At 37.4% G+C, this 23,184-nt stretch overlaps 1 protein-coding gene across 1 annotated transcript; it reads left to right on the forward strand.

The window, feature by feature from the left end:
• Positions 1–5,253: 5,253 nt before the first annotated feature.
• Positions 5,254–19,951, forward strand: LOC125241669. The gene is made up of 6 exons (XM_048150247.1): positions 5,254–5,418; positions 10,812–10,954; positions 12,187–12,281; positions 17,636–17,769; positions 18,454–18,603; positions 19,443–19,951. The coding sequence occupies exons 1-6, from the start codon at positions 5,352–5,354 to the stop codon at positions 19,592–19,594; spliced, it is 741 nt and encodes a 246-aa protein (XP_048006204.1). The 5' UTR covers positions 5,254–5,351; the 3' UTR covers positions 19,595–19,951.
• The last annotated feature ends 3,233 nt before the right edge of the window (positions 19,952–23,184 follow it).

Consider the following 23,184-nt stretch of genomic DNA (forward strand, 5'->3'; position numbering starts at 1 on the left):
TAAGCAACTTATCCGCCGCTGGGTTCTCCAACGCATTCCGAGCGTAGAACACTCGTCATTAAAGTCGACATTCGTTTGTTCGTCAAAGTTTCCTTCATCATGAAATAATTGAGTGCAGTTGGATTTTATTTTACGTAAATTCATTTGCGCCTTTGCTAAGGTTTGTGAGACCGATGTGAGAATGTTTTTTAATTGATCGGCACTGTCCGAACCCGTAACTAAGTCATCTACATACATATCCCTTTCAATTATAGTTTTTATTTTTGGGTCCTCACAAGTCTTAGCAATTTCATATAAACATCTTATACTTAGGAAAGGCGATGACGCCATACCATATGTAACGGTATCGAGGCGCAGATATTTAATGGGTTCAGTAGTATTTTCGCGCCATAATATGACTTGTAAATACCTATCATTTTCGTTTACCAGGATTTGCCGATACATTTTTTCAATATCTCCAATCAAAACATATTCATGTTGACGAAATCTGGTGAGAATTGAAAAAATGTCATCCTGCATTGTCGGTCCAACCATGAGAATATCATTTAGGGCTAGACCCGACGTTGTTTTTGCTGACGCATCAAAGACGACACGACAACGTGACGTGACGGATTTCTCACGTAAAATTGGGTGGTGGGGCAAATAATTAGCCACATTTGGTTTTTCTATAGGCGTAAGGTGCCCTAATTCTTGATATTCGTGGATAAAATCGCAATATTGTTGTTTTACATGAGGTTGCCTTACAAATCGTTTTTCTAAGTAACTAAATCTTTTTTTGGCAATTTGAAATGAGTCACCTAATTTCTCAGGTGACTCTTTAAGAGGCAAACTCACGCCAAACCTACCGTCGGGCAACTGGTAGGTATTTTCGAGGAAATGAGCCTCGCACGCTTCTTCTTCGGCTGTCCACTTCTCTTGCTGTGGCAGCTCTTCCAGTTCCCTGAACTTCCTTAATTGGACGCTGATTTCGTGGCTAAAGTTACAATTTACTTTATTGCCTAGCCCAATATTATTATTATTTGAGATATAAGTGGTTGGACCGACAACAAGCCATCCGAAATGCGAATTCTGTAAGAACGGTTTATTTTTACCTAGATTTATTTGCTCTAGTACAATAAGGCCCCAAAAAACTTCACCCCCTAGTAACAATTCTACCTCAGAGGGACGGTGAAAATTTGGGTCGGCTAATTCTATATGATTAGGTATATTGAAAGACGAAATATCGACCTCGTTCTCCGGGACGGCGTTACCTATGTCATCGACTACGAAACAATGTATAGGTATTTTCATTGACCTATCCCTGGATTGCACTTCTATTGTGCACCGTCGTAAAGTTGTAAAAGATAATTTATTGAGGCCAAAAACCTCAGTCTCATACTCAATTACGGGAATATTTAATTTTTCCTGTAAGGACTTTTTTATAAAGGAAGATTCACTTCCGTTATCGAGCAAAGTACGAACGCGATGGCAATCATTATTTTCATTTATTACTATATCTACCATGGCGGTTGATAACAACACCTGTGTCGCGGCCGATGAGGAAAACGATAACGGAAATGCATGTTTTATTTGGCTGTCACCCGGCGGGGCAGCGTTCGCCTGAGAGGTACTAGGTACCTGAGCGTTGTTAGGTATATACGTTCGATGTAATAACGAGTTATGTTTACGTCCACATACTTTACATGGATTAGCTCGGCATTGAAATGCTCGATGACCACTTCGAAAACAGACTGGACACACCTTTAACTTATATATTTCATCACTTCTCACTTCCGGTGTCATTTCAAGAAATTTACTACACGTGTAAATACGGTGGTCACCTTTGCATATCAAGCACGATGATTGAGGCGCGCTGGTAGTCATTGAGTTCGAAGCGGCGGCGACAAACGTTTTTTGAATTTTATCTAATTTTTTAATAGGCTGGTTTTCAAGCTGTTTTTCAACATTACAGCCGCTTCGAGCCAACGACTCCAATATGTCAGCCCTACTACGAAGAAAGTCAGTGAACTCCGATAGCTTCGGCGAGTCTTCTAGACTGTTTCTTTTTTCCTCCCATTTTCTTAATGTGATCGGGTCAAGCTTGGAGGAGCAAAGAAAAACAATTAGCGTATCCCAGCAATCTACCTTCTCGCCGAGGCTCTCGAGCGCTCTTAAATTTTTAGTTACATTATCAATTAGATTTCGTAAAGCCTTATCTGACTCGCGTGCCAGAGACTCGATGCGGAATAAGCACTGCAAATGATTATGAACCAGCTGCCGCTTGTTGTCGTACCTATCACACAGTAAACTCCAAGCGACTGCGTAGTTGGCGGCAGATATTTCTAAAGATTTAATTACAAGTGCGGCGCTGCCCTCTAAAGAGGTGCGCAAATAGTAAAATTTATTTATTTCATTTAATGAACTATTATTATGCACTATGGACATAAAAGTATCACGAAATTCAAGCCATTTGCCATAATTTCCATCGAAAGTTGGCAGCTTTATTTGAGGAAGTTTAATATTAATTTGCTGGTTTGAATTTCGGCTACTGACACTTCCATCATCAGCATCAGCGAACTTTTGTTTGTGTGTATCTATAAATTCTTGAGCGCAATTGATCAGATCGAAGAAATCGTTTTCAATTTGTATATTTTCTGTTAACTGATCACTGTCACTGGTTATCGATTCAATCTTTTCCCGTAAATCGTCAAAATTATTGAAAACAGTTTCAAATCTGCCCAACCGCAAAGCTAGCTCATTAACTTGACTAGAAGTAATCTCTGATTTGCTCTCAAATTCCGCATATTTATTTTTAAACACAGTTACTTTACCCTTAATCACACTACGCTTTTTTAATAACTCTTTCAACTCTGTTTCAGACATTGTAATGAACAAATAGGTAATAAAATTTTATAAATACCGTTTACTCCGGCAAACCTTGCAGTTCAGATTCAAACCCGTGCAGCGTTGATAGTCTTAAATGTGCAACCACGCCGATGGAGTGGCCGATGCGCGTGATCTTTTGTTCTCTGCGTAGCAACAGTCGGCCCTCGACTTGTTTACGCAAAATCTGGAATAGTCGGCGAGCGCAATAAGTACCTATGCAACTAAGATGCTGATTTATTTTTATGGATAGCTAAATGGCTATAATTAATTAAGGGGTTCGATCTATTACTTAAATGTCTTACTATTGAACAAAGGGGTAAAATTGGCACTAAATTGAATATTTAAATTAATGATTTAAATAAGAGAACGCTAAATTTAATTATTATTTGAAGAAAACAAAGAAAATCTTCGAAATGAAGCTACTTTTATACCTACGTGGCCACGTGCACGTGTCATATGTAACCTAACGGTACTTGCGCACAGTCGAGACTTTCTGTGGAAAGGAATTGGAATGAGTGGAAATAATGGAGATTTAGGAACGGGCACTCCCCTGAAATATGTAGACCAGCAGGCAGGAGTTCGCTGTTCGCTTCCACCTCACGCCTCCTCTTCGTGGACCTCGTGGTGGCAGGTTACGTCGTCTTTAGGTATTGCGCCTCCGCGCAACGTCGTGTCTTCGGTCGCCAAAAATTATGTATAGGTTTCTTCTAAATAGGAGCTCTTCAATAAATTTAATGCACTTTTAAGGTACATACTAGTTTAATTACTTTAGTAATAAATTTACAAAAAATATATTTAAGAGTGTGTGCTTGACCGCGATCGGATAGCTTCTGGGGATAGTGGCGGGGCGCATACGATGCAGTACACGGTGTCGCTGCGGTGCCGCTGACGTAGTTGCACAGTGGTTTATTGTGCCTGAACACCAACTAAAAATTATGAAAATTTTAAGAAACATTGGTTTTATGCTAAATATTACAGGAAAAATATAATCGTGTTTGTATCTTGGAAACTTTTTTTTTAATTCACAAAAACTGTTCATGTTTTTACTTTCAATTTACCCACCCTTGCGAATATATATCGTACTTCAAATTAATACGTGATGTTACGTGAACCGTCTTCTTTCCAATAAAGTAAAAACTGTTTAAATCGGTTAACATTATAAAGAATTATCCCTGAAAAACCAACATAGTATACAGGTCGCGCAAATTAATTAGCGAATTCACCGAGAGATGGCGCTATACACAATAATGCTCATTAGTACCTATACTTTTGTCTTAGGTCAAGTCATTAGAGTTATATGAAAACATGAGATTATTTTAACTAGGTAGTTTGAAAGAAAGTTTGTACGGGACCCTCGGTGGGCGAGTCCGACTCGCACTTGGTCGGTTTTTTTTAAATGTCACATGGTATTATGCTAAGATGTTATAGCAGCCAATTTAGGAATTATTGGTTAAAGAAGAAGATATTTTTCGCTTAATTAAGACATAAACTATTTGAATAAAATAAAAAATAAATAAAAATATTATGTGAAAACCAGATTTTTACGGGGGCTGGTTATTGGAAACTACTTTTTGCACAGAATCAAATAGTCAGCCACCTGCGGGTTCAAGGAAATAAGTCCTCCCCAGCTGCCTATAGGATTTAAGACTTCTTTTTGTTTTCAAATGGAATGTAAGTCTATAAATCAATGACCCTTCTATATTTTTTATGCAATTATTTTATTTGCTTGCATAAATTATAACTATATTTGCTTGCCGATAAATTGGCAAACAAACAAAAGTTACGTTTTGTATTTTCAAAATAAAATATGAATCATTCTAAATTTCGATTTGAGGCTGACTACTGGTTGGTGCCTTTACCCCACCAAATATTAGTGTTTTAGCTATCGCCAAAAAGAGATGTTTACTTATGTCTTTGTGGAGTTCTGAGAAGTGCACTAAATAAGACCATCATTAACATGATCCTCCTTGCGTTATCCCGCCATTTGCCACGTCCACGGCTCATGTTAGCCTATGCAACGGCAACAGTTACAGTTAGCAATGGCAACAAGGCATTTTTACAAATAGTGACGCCATCTACTTTTTGCACGTCTTTAGGCGGTCGCATTTTAATGTATGGAATGGTATAATTTATCTTCTTATATTTAATTTATGATATTAAGCACAAGGAAAGGATATATACATATGTATTTATATAGCTATGTATTAAGATTCTGACACATTTTAATTGTTTGCTTAATTTTTGTAGCTCCTTTTAACTAACTTTGTAGAATTTTGGCAGCTCCGGAAACTTCCCATTCGTACAATGTGTTTGATTGAACGATCTCGAACTTTAGCACTGCAATGACGTAGCAGTTTGATTCAAGTACTGTGCAGTATAAAACCCTGCAAGGTCGGCCCTAGCTCTTAGTGGCGTGAACGCCGTTGGCTGCCTCTTGCCTATTGTCTTATGACCTCGCCTCTAGTGATTAGCTCGGTTCTGCCAGAATGACTAAGTCTCTTTCGGTAATAATTTTCTTGCAAGTTGTAAGCAGTGTTTTCCCGAAGGATTTACGTAAGTGATGGTGTGACTCCAGTTATCTGTATCCAACCATAATCTGCAGGTCAAAACAATTGGGTTTATGAAAATATTTACTTCAACTTCGCCAGAAATACAGAAAACATACCTAAATATAGGTACATTTACCTTACACCATCAAAAATAAAATGGTATCAGGAGCAATATGAAGCGACCCGAGACCCTTAATGGACGTCCACGCAATCATAATCATATTTTTCAGTACAGATGGTGTTTTTTTTACGCACTAGTGCGAGAAGTGGTTCATTATATGTCAGGTCGAAAGTGTCGAAACTTCGGAGGGCCATCTGTACTGAAAATCGTCGTACTATACACGTGCGATTTAAAACACTCCCTTCGGTCGTGTTTTAATTTATCGCCACACGTTTCAAACTTCCTTTTTTCGCACTTGTATTGTAATGTACTATTTCACCTGAGTTGTCATTATGTAACTGTTACAGCTACTAAACTTTACTTCCCTAATCAAAAGGAGATCTCGTACCTGAGCGCAGCGGTATTCCAACACCCTTGCAAAACTCGTCCGTTCACCGATTAGGGGTGCCAATAATTAATTATAAACGATTACCTACCTATCACCAATATAAGCATGGTGTTTTTAACAGGTAGCCTGCAAAAGAGTACTTACCTACCTTATATGCATGCACGCGAGCGAATATATTTATATATATATTTACCTTACCTCTTCATAAACTACACAATACTTCCAGGGACAGTCGTCTATATTATTATGATGAACCTAATTATAAATTAGATATATTACTTCTATTTTACCGGAGATTGTAATAGAATTTCATAGGTATAAATTGAAAATGCGAATGGCGTTACATTAAATCGACACCAGTTACGAATTTCCTCTTCGGACGTGTATCGTACGACGTTTTTCAGTACAGATGGTCCTCTGAAAGTCTGAAGTTTCGACTTTTCGACCTGCCGGCGTAACTAGCCGAATGGCAATCGTCGACGCTAGACGCCGACAGAAATGCAGTATGGCTTTGTCGCGCCAATACGCAGGAGCGATAGATACAGATAGCTACAAAACAGATACTTAATAAGTATTATCGTGAGCTTTTGTGCATTTGGCTGCGTACCCTGACAAAAAACGAACCACTTGGCTCACTAGTGCGGGCAAATAAGCAGTTAAGCACCACCTGTACTGAAAATATGTAGTACATACGATATTAGTTAATGCGGAAAAGAGGAAGTTTCAAGCGAGTGGAGATAAATTAAAACACGACCGAAGGGAGTACCAGTAGGTAAATGTACCGTGCTCGATTGAAAGTCTTTTAACAAGAATATTTACTATAACATACTTAGGTCCAAAATATAGGTTAAATGATTTTTGAGAAATTCGTCTCCCGCATGTTGGGTTAATAGAAATCATGCTTAAGAATAATATTGATACCACAAAATTGCTAATCTGTGTTAATTAATCGTACTTGCAAAATCGTGTCAATTGTAATAAGGCAAGCCGACCCCGCCACGCCACTGCAAGTAAAATACTTGAGAATCGCAATATTGTTGAATTATCAACTTTTCTTTATTTCTGCAAGGTGTGTTTTAACCCCTTTTATTCGGTGTTTGTCTCTTCTAAGTAGGTATATACATATAAGAAAATTAAGTGAAGTACGAGTATGTCTCACTACAAAAGTTGCCCAAATTCATGGTTACGTAGGCGTACATAATACATAGGTACATATTTATCGTATAATACAAACACATATATAATATAAAAATAACATACCTATCTTTAAAATAAAAGCAAAACTAAGTATAAATAGTTTACTTAGAGCTACAATAGATTTGTTATGAAGAGGGAATATCTACACCATAAATTATGGGACATATTAATATGACCACAAATCAGTAGGACATATTAATACTTCAATGTCCATTTATGTTCTCTACTTGCGGGCTTAGCAACCTTTGGCCATCTTATACATATAAGACACAGCTACAATCGCTAAGGAGTGAAATTAGTTAGTATGATAGGTACATCTTAAAGTTTTTACTTAATAAGTTTATTTGTATTATGAGGCAAGAACAAATAGGTTTTTCGTAATAATTAGGCGTAGTAAATACTTGTAATTTAAATAGAAATACCATTATGTTCGCAATCCATGTAAAACATCTACAACCATAATGGCCGCTGCCTCCCTACTTCATCCCATTTCCTGTTGCATACATACCAATGCGCAGATCTAATCGATAGCGAGGTGTATGTTCAAAAACTTGATGCATAAAAGCGAATGCTCGGTATCTATACAAGTCATCTCTGAAATATTCAAGATTCTGAACGTACAGGCGTCTCAAACGCGCGTGTGATCCGCCTGAATACTTTAACCTCTTTCAGTTTTATGAATTTTGTACACCAGTGTGCGTAGCCGAATGCACAAACGCTCACGAAACGCTCACGATAATATCTCTTTCGTAGCTATCTATCTCTGTCGCTCTTGCGTATTGGCGCGACAGAGCCAGACTGAAATGCCATTCGGCTACGGGGCCAGGGAATCAAGATCGACGATGAGACTAACGTGACTAAACAGGGGTCATTAATGCCATTATACTTATGTAGTAAATGCCGTTTTGAAAGCATTTTATATTTTGAACCTTTTACATATAATATAAATATGTAGTTGTAACTTGTAATTATTAAACTTTCGAGTTACGGCCAGTAAGTAGCTTAAGGACTGCGTTGCTAGGGCTGGGACAACTCAGCGTTCAATGTGTTTATTGATTCACTAGACTTGCGCAATGTGGGCTGTAAGTTCAAATAAGTATACACCGTGCTAGTTTTGTTTTCCGTAAAATTCGACACGTCGTTAGGCTCATTAACAGAAAACACCCGGTATATGGCTATTTTTTAATTTCGATTTTTTTTTTCCATTTCATACCTAGTAAATGACTTAGGCCCACTTGCACCAACAACTTAACTCAGGGTTAGTGGGCTGTTATCTGTCAAATTCCATAGAAAATGGTGGGTTAACCCTCGGGTTAAGCGTAAGAAAATCTTAAGCATTACATAACAAGTAAGTGTCAAGTACCTGAGGGCACATGTGATAATAAAATCTATCAGGAAGTAATAAACGTCGTGCGTGGCACTTACTCGTATTGAACAATGATTTTTTTTTCTTTTTAGTAACTCGATAGCAGTAAGTTAAAGACACTAGTTTCTTAGAGACATAAATTAATTGTAATTAACCCAAAGAACCTTCCCTTGAAGTTAACGGAAATCAATAAAAACAGGTTGTAGCACTTTGTACAGTTGGCTGCAAAACTACTTCCTACAATACAATATGTACTAGGATCCTTAACTAACTTTGCTAATTTAAATTAAAAATTCATGAGGCAATTTATAAAATGAGTGGATTGAGTGGCCCCTATGTCCAATAGCTGGTTCATGATGCATGTTATTATATTTAGTACCCAGGAAGGTAAGAAAATCATCGACAAATATAACATTTAGGTACTTCTTTACCTACCTGTGCAATACCGACTTGTTTTTGTGGTTTTGGACTGGAACAGAATTCTGCGGTTAATTTGTTTACTTGTAGCTCTTTAACAAAAAATGCATCCGTATTATGACGTTAGTGTATATCATTATACCGATGGCCTGCATTTCGTTACCTAATGGTTATTTTGAGCAGGTAGTTTTCCACGAAATATTAGCAAAAACTTTATACGGTCAGCGATTCCAGTGATTTCCTGAGTGAGTAGGTAAGGTAGTTTAATTATAATTATTTATGCATATGTATAATTAAAAACAGAGATTCTAGAACGGGGGTTCCCAAACTTTTTTTAAACACACCTCCCTGTTGCCTAAAAGTAAATGTCCCCACCCCCACCCCTGGGACAAGTTGAGACATTATAAGTAGGTACTCATTACTGAAGTATTGCTGCCCCCCCCTTTCCTCCCCTGACAACCCCTGCCTAGCATGAGTGTGTAATCTTGCAATCAATATATTTTTCAAAGCTACAGTGTAAAAGTTGGTAAATAACAATTTGGAGGCGGTATTCTATAGAATGAATGTCCGTTACCCGAAGTTACGCTATCGAGTAACGTATTGTGAAACGTCAATAACTCATGAATCTCATGATAGAGGGTGTGGGTGTGCGGAGGGGCGAGTCGGCCACGTCAGCGCGGCCGCGGCCTGCCATTGTTCCCTGATGTCGAGACATCCTTTATTGTAGACTCATCAGACATAATCGCTCGGCTGACGAGTCGGCCACTCATTATTACCCATAACGCTAAGATTGTAAGCTATTCTCTACCATTACGTATTCACTACCACTGGTACTTTACTTAAGTAATGATTGTTGTTTATCTCTTCTTATTTGAGTAACATAGGACAAAATAATTTTTAAGCAATATTTTTGATGAAAATGTGTGCGCAATGATTGTAAGAAGTGTCCGTGGTATATGTATGTATGTACGCCAGCAACTCCCGAGGTGGCAACTCCCGCGTTGCTAGTGAGCGTCAGAATGGCGGGTGTACATCAAGCAATCCTGGTGTGGTATACGTCAGGAGTTAGTGCTAGCAATGTGCCAAATGTGCGCTAAAATTCGAGCAATGTGCTCTTTGAACTCTGAACCCTCGTTAAACCCTAGATGTACGTTAAGGTCTATACAGTATACTGCAATGTGGTAGTACTTAAACGGTTTGTTCCATGGATGTACTTCCCCAGTAGGGCTCTGCTCTAAATGTGGTATGGCATCAGCTGTAGTAGGAACCACACAAAGCGAGATGACATTCACATAGCTCTCCAAACCATACATGTCATAAATACATAGACTGCGCAAAATAAAGATATATGTACAGAAGGTGAACTCAATGCCATTACACCATTGATCGTTCTTTATAAACTCAGACCCCAGAGCTGCCAGACCTTCCTATTTTTTAAACGGAAAGTTAGTGTTAAAAAAAAAAGCTTAAGTATAGCAAAAAACTATTAAACGTCGATACAAAGTCCACATTATCCCAGTTTCATACTTGTTAAAATAGGAAGGTCTGGCGGTTTTGGGCTCTTATACTAGAGGACGAGCATATCCTTACTTGTACCTATACATATATTTGTACCTTTTGTATATGTAGGTAGGTATAGTATAGTAGAACTAGAACTAAAAATATAACGCGAAAGCCAATTCTGAAAAATAAACTTATTTTGGAAATAACTCGAAAACGGTGAACATTTTACTGAGGTCATGTTAGGTTGGTTAGGGTCCTCTTGAGCTGCCCTACCTCTGGTGTCACTGTGACGTGGTACTTCTGGGACAACTTGTATATAAATATATATTTATAAATTATAAATAAAAAATGCTAAATGACAAGTGCATAATATGATTTAAAAACACAAGTGTTTTAACTTTACAGCTGATTACATAGAAGTATGCAAGCGCGATCAGAGCACTATCAATGCGTGCGTTCGCAAATCCATCGAGAGGCTGCGACCGAAGCTAGCTGAAGGCATACCAGAGTTTGAGGTGCCGCCCATAGAACCCTTCTACATTCCCGAGGTGCGTACTATTCTCTCGGATTACTCGCATTATTCTCATGAACAGAGGTCGGACACGGTGGGCCTTTTTCCTATTTAAATAGACATAACACGTTATACATACATAAGTATGTATGTATCAGCAGCGGCTGGTCCACACAAGCCGATTCCCACCGGCTTGCCTAAAATTGATTACTAGTAAAGTTCCTAATGTTAAGGTAGGTTTCTTTTTGCTCAGAGTTGCCTAGCAGAAATTTTCACCAGCCGGCACTGGTATGTATGTACATATATTGTAAGGCAAACAGCTCACCGTTTCCGAGCTCTGCTTATGAGCAAATAAAACTTCCTAAAAATTAAGAATTCATTTTACACATTAGATCAACCTTGTCCTCTTTTTAACCTGAAAAACCTTATTATACTTATGTGATTGTTTTGTACAGCCTCCGTAAAACATACCCAATTCAGCGCCATTTTTGCAAAAGTACCTAAGTATGTCATTATTAGCTGAATCCACCGACGTAGTAGGTCTGTAGTCTATATCTATTAGTAGATACATGAAAAAAAATAGAAAGAGAAAAGAGAAGCAAGTAGGAGAACAACTTTTCTAGTTGTTTCTTTTTGTTTTCCGTCTCATCCAGTATTATTTTAAGAGATAGGTCCGTAACATGATTTAACCCTTAAATGCATGGTGATGTATATATGCATCATATATTTGATGGCCCGTGGCTCGATATGTAGCTATCCAAAATCACATTTATTGCTTAATTATTATTCATTATTTATAATTACTTAATATACAATTTTAAAATAAATTAAATAATATAATGATTTATTATTTAAGGATTAAGATGAAATGGCGGAAAAGTGAAAAAACAGGACGATGGCGATTATATATGTGATTTAGGCTGATTTTTGCGGTTTGCGATGTGATTTAGGCGGAGTTAGTAATTAGTTTATGTTTAAACATTTTATCATAAAGGTTTCACAAATAGTGTACCTTTTTAATAGTAGTATTTTTTTTAAATAAAACTTACCAATTACGATATATTTATATAAATAAGATTTGGCCTATTTAACTTGATTTAGTATAAAAATCGATCTTAATTTTTTTTTAATAATTTTTCCAAGAATCAGAAAACCATTGTCTATCACATATATTAATATCTCGTTAAAAGAAAAAATCATGCATTTAAGGGTTAAAGTAAATCTTTGCTACCTTGCGTATTAAAAGAGTCGTTGTTTTGTGATTTAAAGTTGATCGTGGACAGCGGCAACCTCATCCAATTCCACGCGGTCGGCAAGGATGTGCAGGTGTCCGGCGCGGGAAACTTCTCTATTAAAAATGTCGAGTAAGAGTACTTCTATCTTATCCTACACCTTCTCATAAAATAAACTACCTACAGAATACATAAGAGGGGAGTATGTACAACTAACAAACAAACATTTTAATGATCTTACTTATTATTCGACTCTATTCGTGATACACTGGTTTAAACTTGCACGATTACATATTTCACATACAATTACTTTTAAATCGGGACTTAGTAGTGGATGTAGTGATACACGATTAAGTCCCAATTTAAAACTATCCGTGATTTAGATTTAATGTTTAAAATAAAGATTTTCCCTTACAAAATATATCCAGCAATGTACAGGTATGTAACTGCATTGTTTTATATTTTCTGTAGGTTCTTCATAAACTTCAGTAGACTAAAATGGTGTAGTTTATCAATTTTAATGTATCTTCTAAGTACACTTACCACCGTCGGACCAGACATTTAAAATAACTAAATTAAATTATTTGTAACTTAACATTTATTCCACAGCATATTAATATCATACTTATAATTATAATATTCATTTGCAGAAAACTTTTACCCCAATTTTTATTTACGATTTTGTTTAGAAGAAAGGGAGTTACTGATATTCAATGACTTTTAATAGATCCCGAAAAAATTTAATAGTACATTACGATACCTACAAGTGTCGAAAAGAGAAAATTTTGAACGAGTGATTTTCAGAACAATGATGTTCCATAATGTCAACTGTCAAAAGTTTTGAAATTTGAGGTTACTTTATGCTTTCTTTGGTCAATCGAGTTATGTACAAATAATTACGTGTTAGTTTCACATTAAATGGAACTGTTTTACATGATGTTCCACATGAGAAATTTATACTCTTCATAGTAATTACCTATGTACTATGAAAATAATAAGGTACAGGGGGGCGACTTTCACTGGCGGGTAATTTCAACTATTTGGGGGAGGTTGCGATCATTGGACCAGCGCTTTGATTGGACCACTTAAATATTTCTAAATCTAATCGTGCTAGATGGAATCCAGTAAGGTACAAGGTGACCTTAGGCCTCACCTTGGGCCACCCCGTAACCTCAGTCGCGCCTCGCTTCCCGGAAAAGAGTGACGTGTCCAAGAGTGACGTGTTTGGAGCGCTGTTCAAGTTAAATTACGCGAAGGAATAAAATCACGAAAGTATAAATACATTGACAATTGAATTTGTGTGTTGACGTATAATGCTTAAATATTTATTAATGAGCAAATTTAAAACAACAGTTTCCAGGCATTTGTTTTCTCTATTTTTTAATATTTTTATTTGTGATGTGATCAATGCACCTAGTTGTTATCAATGGACCACCTGTGGGTTCTATAATCGGACCGGTCCAGTCATGGCAACTTTTTTTTAGAATTATTCACCCGTGCGCAAATAGGCAATATGTAAGAAAAAACTAGTACATATGAAAATAATATGTATATATATTACATAATATATATATATATATATATTACATAAGATTCCATTGGTGGTGACTTTGTGGTCCAATGAAGGCGACTCTGGTCCAAAGAAGGCAACAGCGTATGAAAACCTTTTCACGAATTTTCTCTAAATTTATAATATTTTTTTTATTGTGAATAAGGTAATTCATAAATAGATGTAAAGAATTAAAACTTCTCAAATTATTTTTATTTTTTTACATAAAATCTATGAATTATAGAGCAGAGAAGTTAAGTGGTCCAATGATAGCAACCTTCCCCTAATCAATATCGTATTATTGTTGATCATAACGTATATCACTAGCGCCTACCGTTATTGAAAACAACTTAATATGCTGCCTGTGTTTGCTATGCTTGTTGCGTAGGCTATAATTCTCATTTAAATTGCTAACATCACTATATAACATGCTAGATATTTCCTGTTGAACATCCAAAAATATCATTTAATTTTTTTAATAGTTAAATTATACAGGTACATGTAATTATTTTTTTTGCACGCTTGGTTATTTCTAACTGAAACGTAGTAAGATATTTATTGTTTGTTTTAGTAATTATTTTTAAGTTAGCCTGCTGCCATGCAGTTTGTTGGCAAGACAGCGAAATATTAACAAATTAGATAGCGGCCATCTTCGCTCGGGGATTAATGCTGATAGTAAGTTATCCGTACAAGATAGATATATGCCATCGCAGACTTTTTTGTAACACTATAAATGAAGTAAGTATATTATATTATATTTATATTTATTTATTTGGAGATCCAACAGCTATGACATAAGTATATAAGACAAAGTATTTCGATACGGGAAGCCAATTACAGGAACTCACTGGTAGTGACAATTTATATAAAATAGGTACTTACTAAAGTTGCGCACTATCGCAACCACAAGTGAACAAAACTGTCGTACATATCAAATTATGCACTAACATAATAAGGCATTGAAATATAAAATGAGATCAAACTATCGTACATATCAAGTTATACACTAACTCAAAGTATAATTCAAATTGTTTTGTTGTATCTCAATTGATACGGGCGGCGTATTAAATTAAATCCCATTGAGCAGCACCATTTTCACCGACTATAATTTAAAAGATAAAAGAAAACCTTTGCGAATTATATGTGTACCTAAAGACTCCTTTAGAATAATTTTATCCATACACGTGAAAACCGAATAGTGATAGGGCACCGTACTTAACTTGCTATAATCTAATGATCACCCTTTAACATTAAAGTTATTTAGATGGCATAATACGGTGCAAAACTGTCTAAATTATAACTTACTGATATGCTACTCTCAGTAGGTATTGTAATGTAGAGGAGTTGATGTCGATCAAAAGTAGGTCGGTGCTTGTATGTAGGTACTTACATGATACGAAGCAGTACCTAATACTCCCTGAAATTCGTTACGAATTTGTCTACCACTACTAGACTACTACGTAACAAATTTAGGAGAAAATAGTGGATTAAGAACGTTTTCATCTAGAATTCTGTATCTCCCCGCCACTTGACATAATATAAGTATAACCAAGGACGATATAATACCGGGACCGGGACAGTCAAACTCCATACAAAAAAGCCTACCCTCGAAATGAATGGGTCCTTTGGAGAAAACTAGATGGCGCTGTTTCACAGCCTGGAAATGGCCAAAATCATATTTTCCCCAAATATGTTTGCGTTTTTATTTTTTATAAAAACAAATGCCATGCTTATCACGTCAATACACATTATGAAAAAAAATGTAGGCATCATCAGTGTAGTTATGATAGTATTTAATAGGTGGCGCTAAAAAATTGAGGTACGATTCTTAGTATGAAGATTGTAAGTCCTGTATAAATCATCCATCCATGGGATAACATTTTGTACGTTAATTGTATGCCCGAATTACAACTTACAAGGCCCTTAAAGCGTACCTACGCCTATATTTGTAAACTTTAAAAGGCACTTAGAATTAGTTCATCACTTTCAGCTTATCGTCATCGTCCGATCTTATACGATAGAGGCTATTATTATAATATTAGCGCGCTGTCATAATGCAGGTTGCGCAAGCGTTGCGTTACGGTCGAGCGGCCGCGCCGGCGCACCGGCGTCCGCAATACACCCTCCCTGCGTGCTTGCATTTGTTTTCATTAGCTACTGTGTAACGCGTAGGTACCTACTTCAACTACGTTTCATCATCATCATTCATCATCACCTTCAACTTCAATTTGGATGACACAAGTTTTAGAATTCTGAATGTAGAGGTGCTGATCGAACTGATCTTCTGAAGTCATCGTAGGTATAAAGTGCATTCCGAATGACAATAAATGCTCGGGTAATTTCGAAAGGGGAATCTTGATGTGATGGAAATAATGGTGATTTTTATGTGACTTTCGAAATTAGACGACCTTGGAAATTACCCTAATGCGCCTTACTGTCAGGTCGTCTTTTTAATAATTATTATAACAATATAAAATGTTCGCGTATCGTTTAAAATTGCCTACGTGTCTAGAAAATTTTTTGCTGCTGATAACGATAATTCGATATTTAATATTTATTATGATATTTGCTGAACCGTGTCCTACACTAAATAGCGATTCATGGATTTATTGTATTGTCCGACACAGTTTCAGTTCGTCCTACAAAATCGATACTGAATTTCTTTGAACATTGTATATGTCTTCGTTAGTGTTATCATTCATTAAGGTGTTTTTGAGTTAATCTTAGTTTTACCCCATTCTTTTTAAATTGCTTAGCATCAATGTACTGTAAACATGGTTGCGAGGACAGTCAGTGACAACTGTCAACGAGTGCTTAACGCCAATGTCTTTTTATTAGATTGCGGGCCGAAATATTTTCTATGACATAATTTTAATTTCAATTTTAAGTAGGTAATAGTTATCTACTTAGGTAATTACATTTTTTGTCTTGTACTAACCACCGTTATGATTTTATTTGATTTACAAAATGTATACTTCAAAATTATAGATGATCGATTCTGCGTAACTTAATACTCATTGTTTCATTGAAGATGGATAAGATTTTCTTATTTACATTTATATATTTAATTTAATGTTGCTAAATATGTTTTAAATTTTTGTCTCCACTTGTTATTGGTTATTTACAGTGAAAACCGATTTTGAGGAGGTGGCCCTTTGGGCCAGTCATCAGTCATGGGCAAGGCAATAAAATCTGACAAGCCCTTATGGGTCCAGAAATAAGATGATGTGAGGTATTTTTGCGGGGTTCTTTTAAGCCTGGCATCCACTAGGCTATCCGAGTCGAGCCTCGTTAAGGGAGCGTTCAAGTATTACGTAACGCAATTTTTGAAAAATTTTGACCCCCCTTCCCCCATTGTAACGCACCGTAACGTTTTTCTGTGCCCCCCCCCACCCTTCTCTAAACGTTACGTAACACTCATGTGATCAATTTTATCCTAAATTCGTAAAAACGAACACTTAACTCACGCATAAACACTAACGAAGTAACGAATACTGACAACGAAAACAACATTAAATGACGTACAATGCAATCTAGGGACTCCCCGTGAAATATAAATGAAAAAGTTTGCCAACTTGCGAGAACAAATTAAAAATGACGACCAGACTAATACAATCGAGGGATTCCCCGTAATGTAAATGAAAAGGGTTACCAGTTTGGGAGTTTTAATTCCCAATTTTTTTAGAAACAATGTTACGTAACGTGTTGTAAGAAATACCCCCTCCCGCCCCTGTAACGCATCGTAACGTTTTACGAGACCCCCTCCCCCCAAGTTGCGTTACGTAATACTTGAACGCTCCCTAATTCGCTCACTGCATTTCTTATGAGAATAGCATTTAAAATGTTATGAGGATTCGATTCGACGCGGCTCGATTCCGCCTTAGTGGACGCCAGGCTAGTGCTTCGAGTGTACTATACTAACCGTGTTGTTGCGCAGCGTGGACCTGGAGTCGCTGCGCATCAGCGCGCGCGTGCGCTTCCCGCGGCTGCACTTCGCCGGCCGCTACGTGCTGGACGCGCGCCTGCTCGTGCTGCCGCTGCACGGCGCCGGCACCATCGTCGCTGACGCCAGTACGACCTCCTCTACTTCATTTTCATAACAATCATGTCTATTTTAACTATCCTAATTGCGCTATAATTTGTCCATATCATAAGATTAGTAATAAGTTATATAATAGGCTAGTTTCCTATACTTAATGCACGAAATAAAGCACCACATAATTAGAAGAAAAATATGGACAATAGTTATTTTTAATAAAAATAATTTCTATTTAATAAGCAGAGATCGGACGGATTTGCGACATTCTTAGTGAGTTAAGTACGTCATTTTAATGACTTTTAGTATGAGATGACGCACAAAAATCCGATCTCTGTAATAATAAGTCAAAGAGAAAGATATAAAGTACATGAATTGATCGTGACGTCACTCCTCAGTATTTCATAGTCATTCCATATTAACAAATCGTTTTGACAGTTCATAAAAAGAAGCTGATTTGACTAGTAGGAAACTAGCCTATTGAATAAGTTGTCCATAAAAAAATTATACATGTAGAAATCTGTGCGGAAAAGGAAGAGGCGAATTTTAGCTACGACTTATCTTTCCGCACAGACTTTACGAACGGATGACAATCAAAAGGTTATCCTAGAGCTTTAAATACAATTGGAGCTGAGTATACTTCGAAAAATATTATTTATATGAGATTTTAAAGATTTCACTGACGCCTCCCTAAAAAGTGCGTATGTCGGATGTTCCAGTAAAGTGCGACACGGAGATAGTGCTGCACTCGCAGCTGGTGGAGCGCGCGGGCGTCGAGTACATCCAGTTCTCGGCGCTGGACGTGCGCCTCGACGTGCGCGACTACCGCGTGCGCCTCGACGGCCTCTTCGACGGCAACAAGGCGCTGGGTGCGTGCTCACTCCCACACACTACACACACTCCTCCGTCTAGCGCTGCACGCAGCTGCTGGCGCACGTGCAGCTCTCGGCATGCGCGACTACCGCGTGCGCCTCGACGGCCTCTTCGACGGCAACAAGGCGCTGGGTGCGTGCTCACTCCCATACACTACACACACTCCGCCTAGCTCTGCACGCACCTGCTGGCGCACGTGCAGCTCTCGGCGTGCGCGACTACCGCATGCGCCTCGACGGCCTCTTCGACGGCAACAAGGCGCTCGGTGGGTGCTCACTCCCACACACTACACACACTCCTCCGTCTAGCGCTGCACGCAGCTGCTGGCGCACGTGCAGCTCTCGACGTGCGCGACTACCGCGTGCGCCTCGACGGCCTCTTCGACGGCAACAAGGCGCTCGGTGCGTGCTCACTCCCACACACTACACACACACACTCCTCCGTCTAGCGCTGCACGCAGCTGCTGGCGCACGTGCAGCTCTCGGCATGCGCGACTACCGCGTGCGCCTCGACGGCCTCTTCGACGGCAACAAGGCGCTGGGTGCGCGCCCATCACTACCAACATAATTATCACACTTACCTACAGCAATTGTTGTGTTTATGAAAATGTATCATATTCATCTAATATATAATATGAATAAATATCTAATTGAAACTTCATAATCTTTTTTACAAGATTGCCACACATACAAGTAAAAATTCTGAGGAAGTCATTATAAGCAAAGGATTATTTTGTCATATATTATGTTATTAGCAGCGGCTGATTTCCCAATGGGAATTTCCCAATTCCCTGAAAACCCAAAACAAAAGGTTTAGCTAGGTTGTTATTTTCCAGGCGATGCGGCGAACGAAGCCATCAACCAAAGCCGGGAGGAGATCCTCCGCGCCACGAAGCCGTACGCCGAGCGGACCGTCTCCAAGCTCTTCCTCGACACCGCCAACAAGATCGCCAACATCTTCCCCTTGGACCAGCTCATACCCAAGTAGCTGCCGCAACGAGTAGTACAGTCACCGGCATAAATATGTCATGATTTTGACCTTGTCAGATTAACGTCTTGAAATGTCATACGAAATTGTCAAACGATTTAAAGCGACAAGGTACATAAATCATCACTTATTTATGCTGGTGACGGTACTTATCCATAGCTGGTCAAACAACTTTCTTACTACAAAAAGGCACCAAATATTAATTTTGTATAAGAAGATAAACATTCGCGACTACAGTTTTTCAATTCAGCCGTTTTTTCTTGTGATGGAAATGGCTTAGCTATACTTTACTTAATTATAGGCAATTTTTTATTAAAAGTAAAACCCTGTATATTTTAATAAAGTTTAAGAACAAAATTCACTGTTTCATTTTCTATAACCCTTTATGCCAAGAGTGGCACTGAAACTTGAGTAGTTTCATGTGCTTTGTCTACCCCTTTATGGGATACAGGCGTGATTGTATGTATGTAAGAACAAAATCGTACCCATTGAACGTTTTTCTACGCCTAGTGCGACAAGTGGTTCTTTATATATCAGGTCGAAACTTCGAGGGCCATCTGCACTGAAAAAACGTCGTACGATAATGTACTATTTTAGCAAACAATTTTATTTTGATACTTACTTGGTTTTATCGCTGACTGAATTAAAATTTTGAAAAGACCCCCGACCACGACATTAGTTAGTACCTAGACCGATTTTCATGAAACATGGCTAAGAACAGTCCCGACTAACTCAGCTTTCAGACAAATAAAACTAAATCTAAATCGGTTCATCCGTTCGGGAGCTACAATGCCACAGACAGACACACACACAGACAGACAGACACGTTAAACTTATACCACCCCGTCGTTTTTGCGTCGGGGGTTAAAAAAAGCAGAAAGCAGATTTACCTCGTGCTCAATCAAATCAAACTTGTAGTGTAACTATTTACTTATTTGAGACATTTAAGGGTACATTTTTATTTGTGTATCAATTCCACCAATCAACCATGCATTTTAGTTTTTGAGGCTATCAACCGATATTTAAAGGTGGTGCAATATATTAAGGATGTAAAAATTATAATAAATCCGAAATTGTCCTCCTCTACCTTATAGTAGTTATAGTTTCCTAGCTACTATGAGGTAAGAAATAGTTTATTTGGGAATGAAATAACGACTGCAATTAAGTGGATACAACAGGTACCTACAACCTATAATTAGGTAAGTACCACATTTTTCAGGTCATGAAAAATTCGAATCTAAACAAAATTGGGTTTAAATAAGTTTAATGGTGCAGTGGCTTCAGTAAACAGTTAATAACCCTGTGTTGCACTTCCGGCAGATGGAGAGAGAGGAACAACACGAACTCATCACGCAATATTTTGTACTAGCTTTTATTTTATCCTGGATGTAAAATATGACACGGTAAGTTTAACATATAAGTATGTAATCGTATCCTTTCGTAAATTAAGGGCAATTGATTCTAGATGGATGGCGGTTATAATGGCGGCGCTAAATACTGACGGTATAGTATTTTGCGAGCGCCGCGCGCGCCAAGACGATCAAGCACTTGGGGAAAAACCTAGCGAGCTTCATCATAAAATTTTGGTTTGGATTATACCAGATAAATTGATTGTTCAGAATATGATGTGAAACAGCGAACTTATAAACAGGCATCGTACATTTTCTAGCAAATTCGATGTAGGACGGTAATAGATATAAAGGTATTTTTCTAGACAAACATTTTTCTAGACATATGATTGATTAAGGTTGATTTTACTAAGGTTAAAGGTTTAAGGTTTATTTAATAGTCTTAATTAACTATTCCAGCTAGATTCGGATTATAAAACATACAAAAGTTAATTGCATAGCTCTCATATTTTAGCTTTTATTAAAAAGTATCAAAAATAAACTTTGACTGAATTCAGAATTCATACAGTGAGTCAGTAAATCAATTAATGATCATCAAAATTCTAGGGAATGCTGAAATTGGGCATGTAAGTACCTAAGAGGGGTGTGTAATGATTGGTATAACTTTTTTGTATAATCACTCATTTGACATAATTAACATTTGGTACATACATACATACATACATACAATCACGCCTGTATCCCATAAAGGGGTAGGCAGAGCACGTGAAACTACTAAAGCTTCAGTGCCACTCTTGGCAAATAAGGGGTTGAAAGAAAACGAAACTGTGACATTGCAGTGACAGGTTGCCAGCCTCTCGCCTACGCCACAATTTAACTCATATCCCATAGTCGCCTTCTACGACACCCACGGGAAGAAAGGGGGTGGTGAAATTCTTAACCCGTCACCACACAGGTATAACTACAAAATATCTAATTTTATTTTGTATAATCATTATTTCGTATAACACTTATTTGTAATACCTAACCATGGTATGGTATAACTATCTATTGATATACGACTGGTATAATATAACTAGCAAACAGTATAAAACATTTCATGAATTAATTTTATTCTTTTTTGAAGGGATCACAGTTCTAACCTAACTTAACCTACTTTTCTGATAGCAGTACGTATGTTTAAGGGTCACAGTTCTAACCTAACCTAACCTGTTTGTCTGGTAGCAGCGCGTTGTGTGTAAGGGTCACAGTTCTAACCTAATCTACTTTTCTGGTAAATGATGGATCTAATTTATTGTGCAATTCTAACTGGGCTTTAGAAAGAATATGTGTTATACAATTTATTTATTATAGGAAATAAGCATTATGTTCAAAGTATATTATAATAAATGTTATTCGAATGATTATATTAAATAAGAATTATACAATTTGTCAGTATATAATTTGTTGTTATATGATTCAATAATTATATCAAATGATCATTATAACTACTAAAAATATATCAAAAAAAGTTATACCGATCGATACGCACCCCCTAAGAGTAAGCTACTAAGTAAACGCAAACAACAAAACATCTGAAAAGAATGAGACTTCCATAAATGTTGATGCTAGAAGTTTTAAAATAGGTAGGTACCTACTCTAAATATGTAATAAACATGGTGTTTCAGATCTTCATCAAATAACCCCCCCCCCTCCATCCTTTAAATTAGGGGATGAAAGATACCTACCCAATTGCTACCCATTAAGCTTCTAATTCTACAACTCCTAACTTCACAATACATAATCTACTCTACACCTTAGTAAAAATACAATGCTCGGCCATTTCGCTACAAGAACTATTTTTATTGTATATTATTATTGTATAAAAAAACCGGCCAAGAGCGTGTCGGGCCACTCGGGCCACGCTCAGTGTAGGGATCCGTAGTTTTCCGTATTTTTCTCAAAAACTACTGAACCTATCAAGTTCAAAACAATTTTCCTAGAAAGTTCTACTTTTGTGATTTTTTTCATATTTTTTAAACATATGGTTCAAAAGTTAGAGGGGGGGGGGGGACACTATTTTTTTCCTTTAGTAGCGATTATTTCCGAAAATATTTATATTATCAAAAAAACGATTTTAGTAAACCCTTATTCATTTTTAAATACCTATCCAACAATATACAATATATATCACACGTTGGGGTTGGAATGAAAAAAAAAACAGTCCCCACTTTACATGTAGGGGGAGGGGGGGTACCCTAA

This window comes from Leguminivora glycinivorella, chromosome Z (assembly GCF_023078275.1).
Source record: "Leguminivora glycinivorella isolate SPB_JAAS2020 chromosome Z, LegGlyc_1.1, whole genome shotgun sequence".
NCBI classification, from domain to species: domain Eukaryota; kingdom Metazoa; phylum Arthropoda; class Insecta; order Lepidoptera; family Tortricidae; genus Leguminivora; species Leguminivora glycinivorella.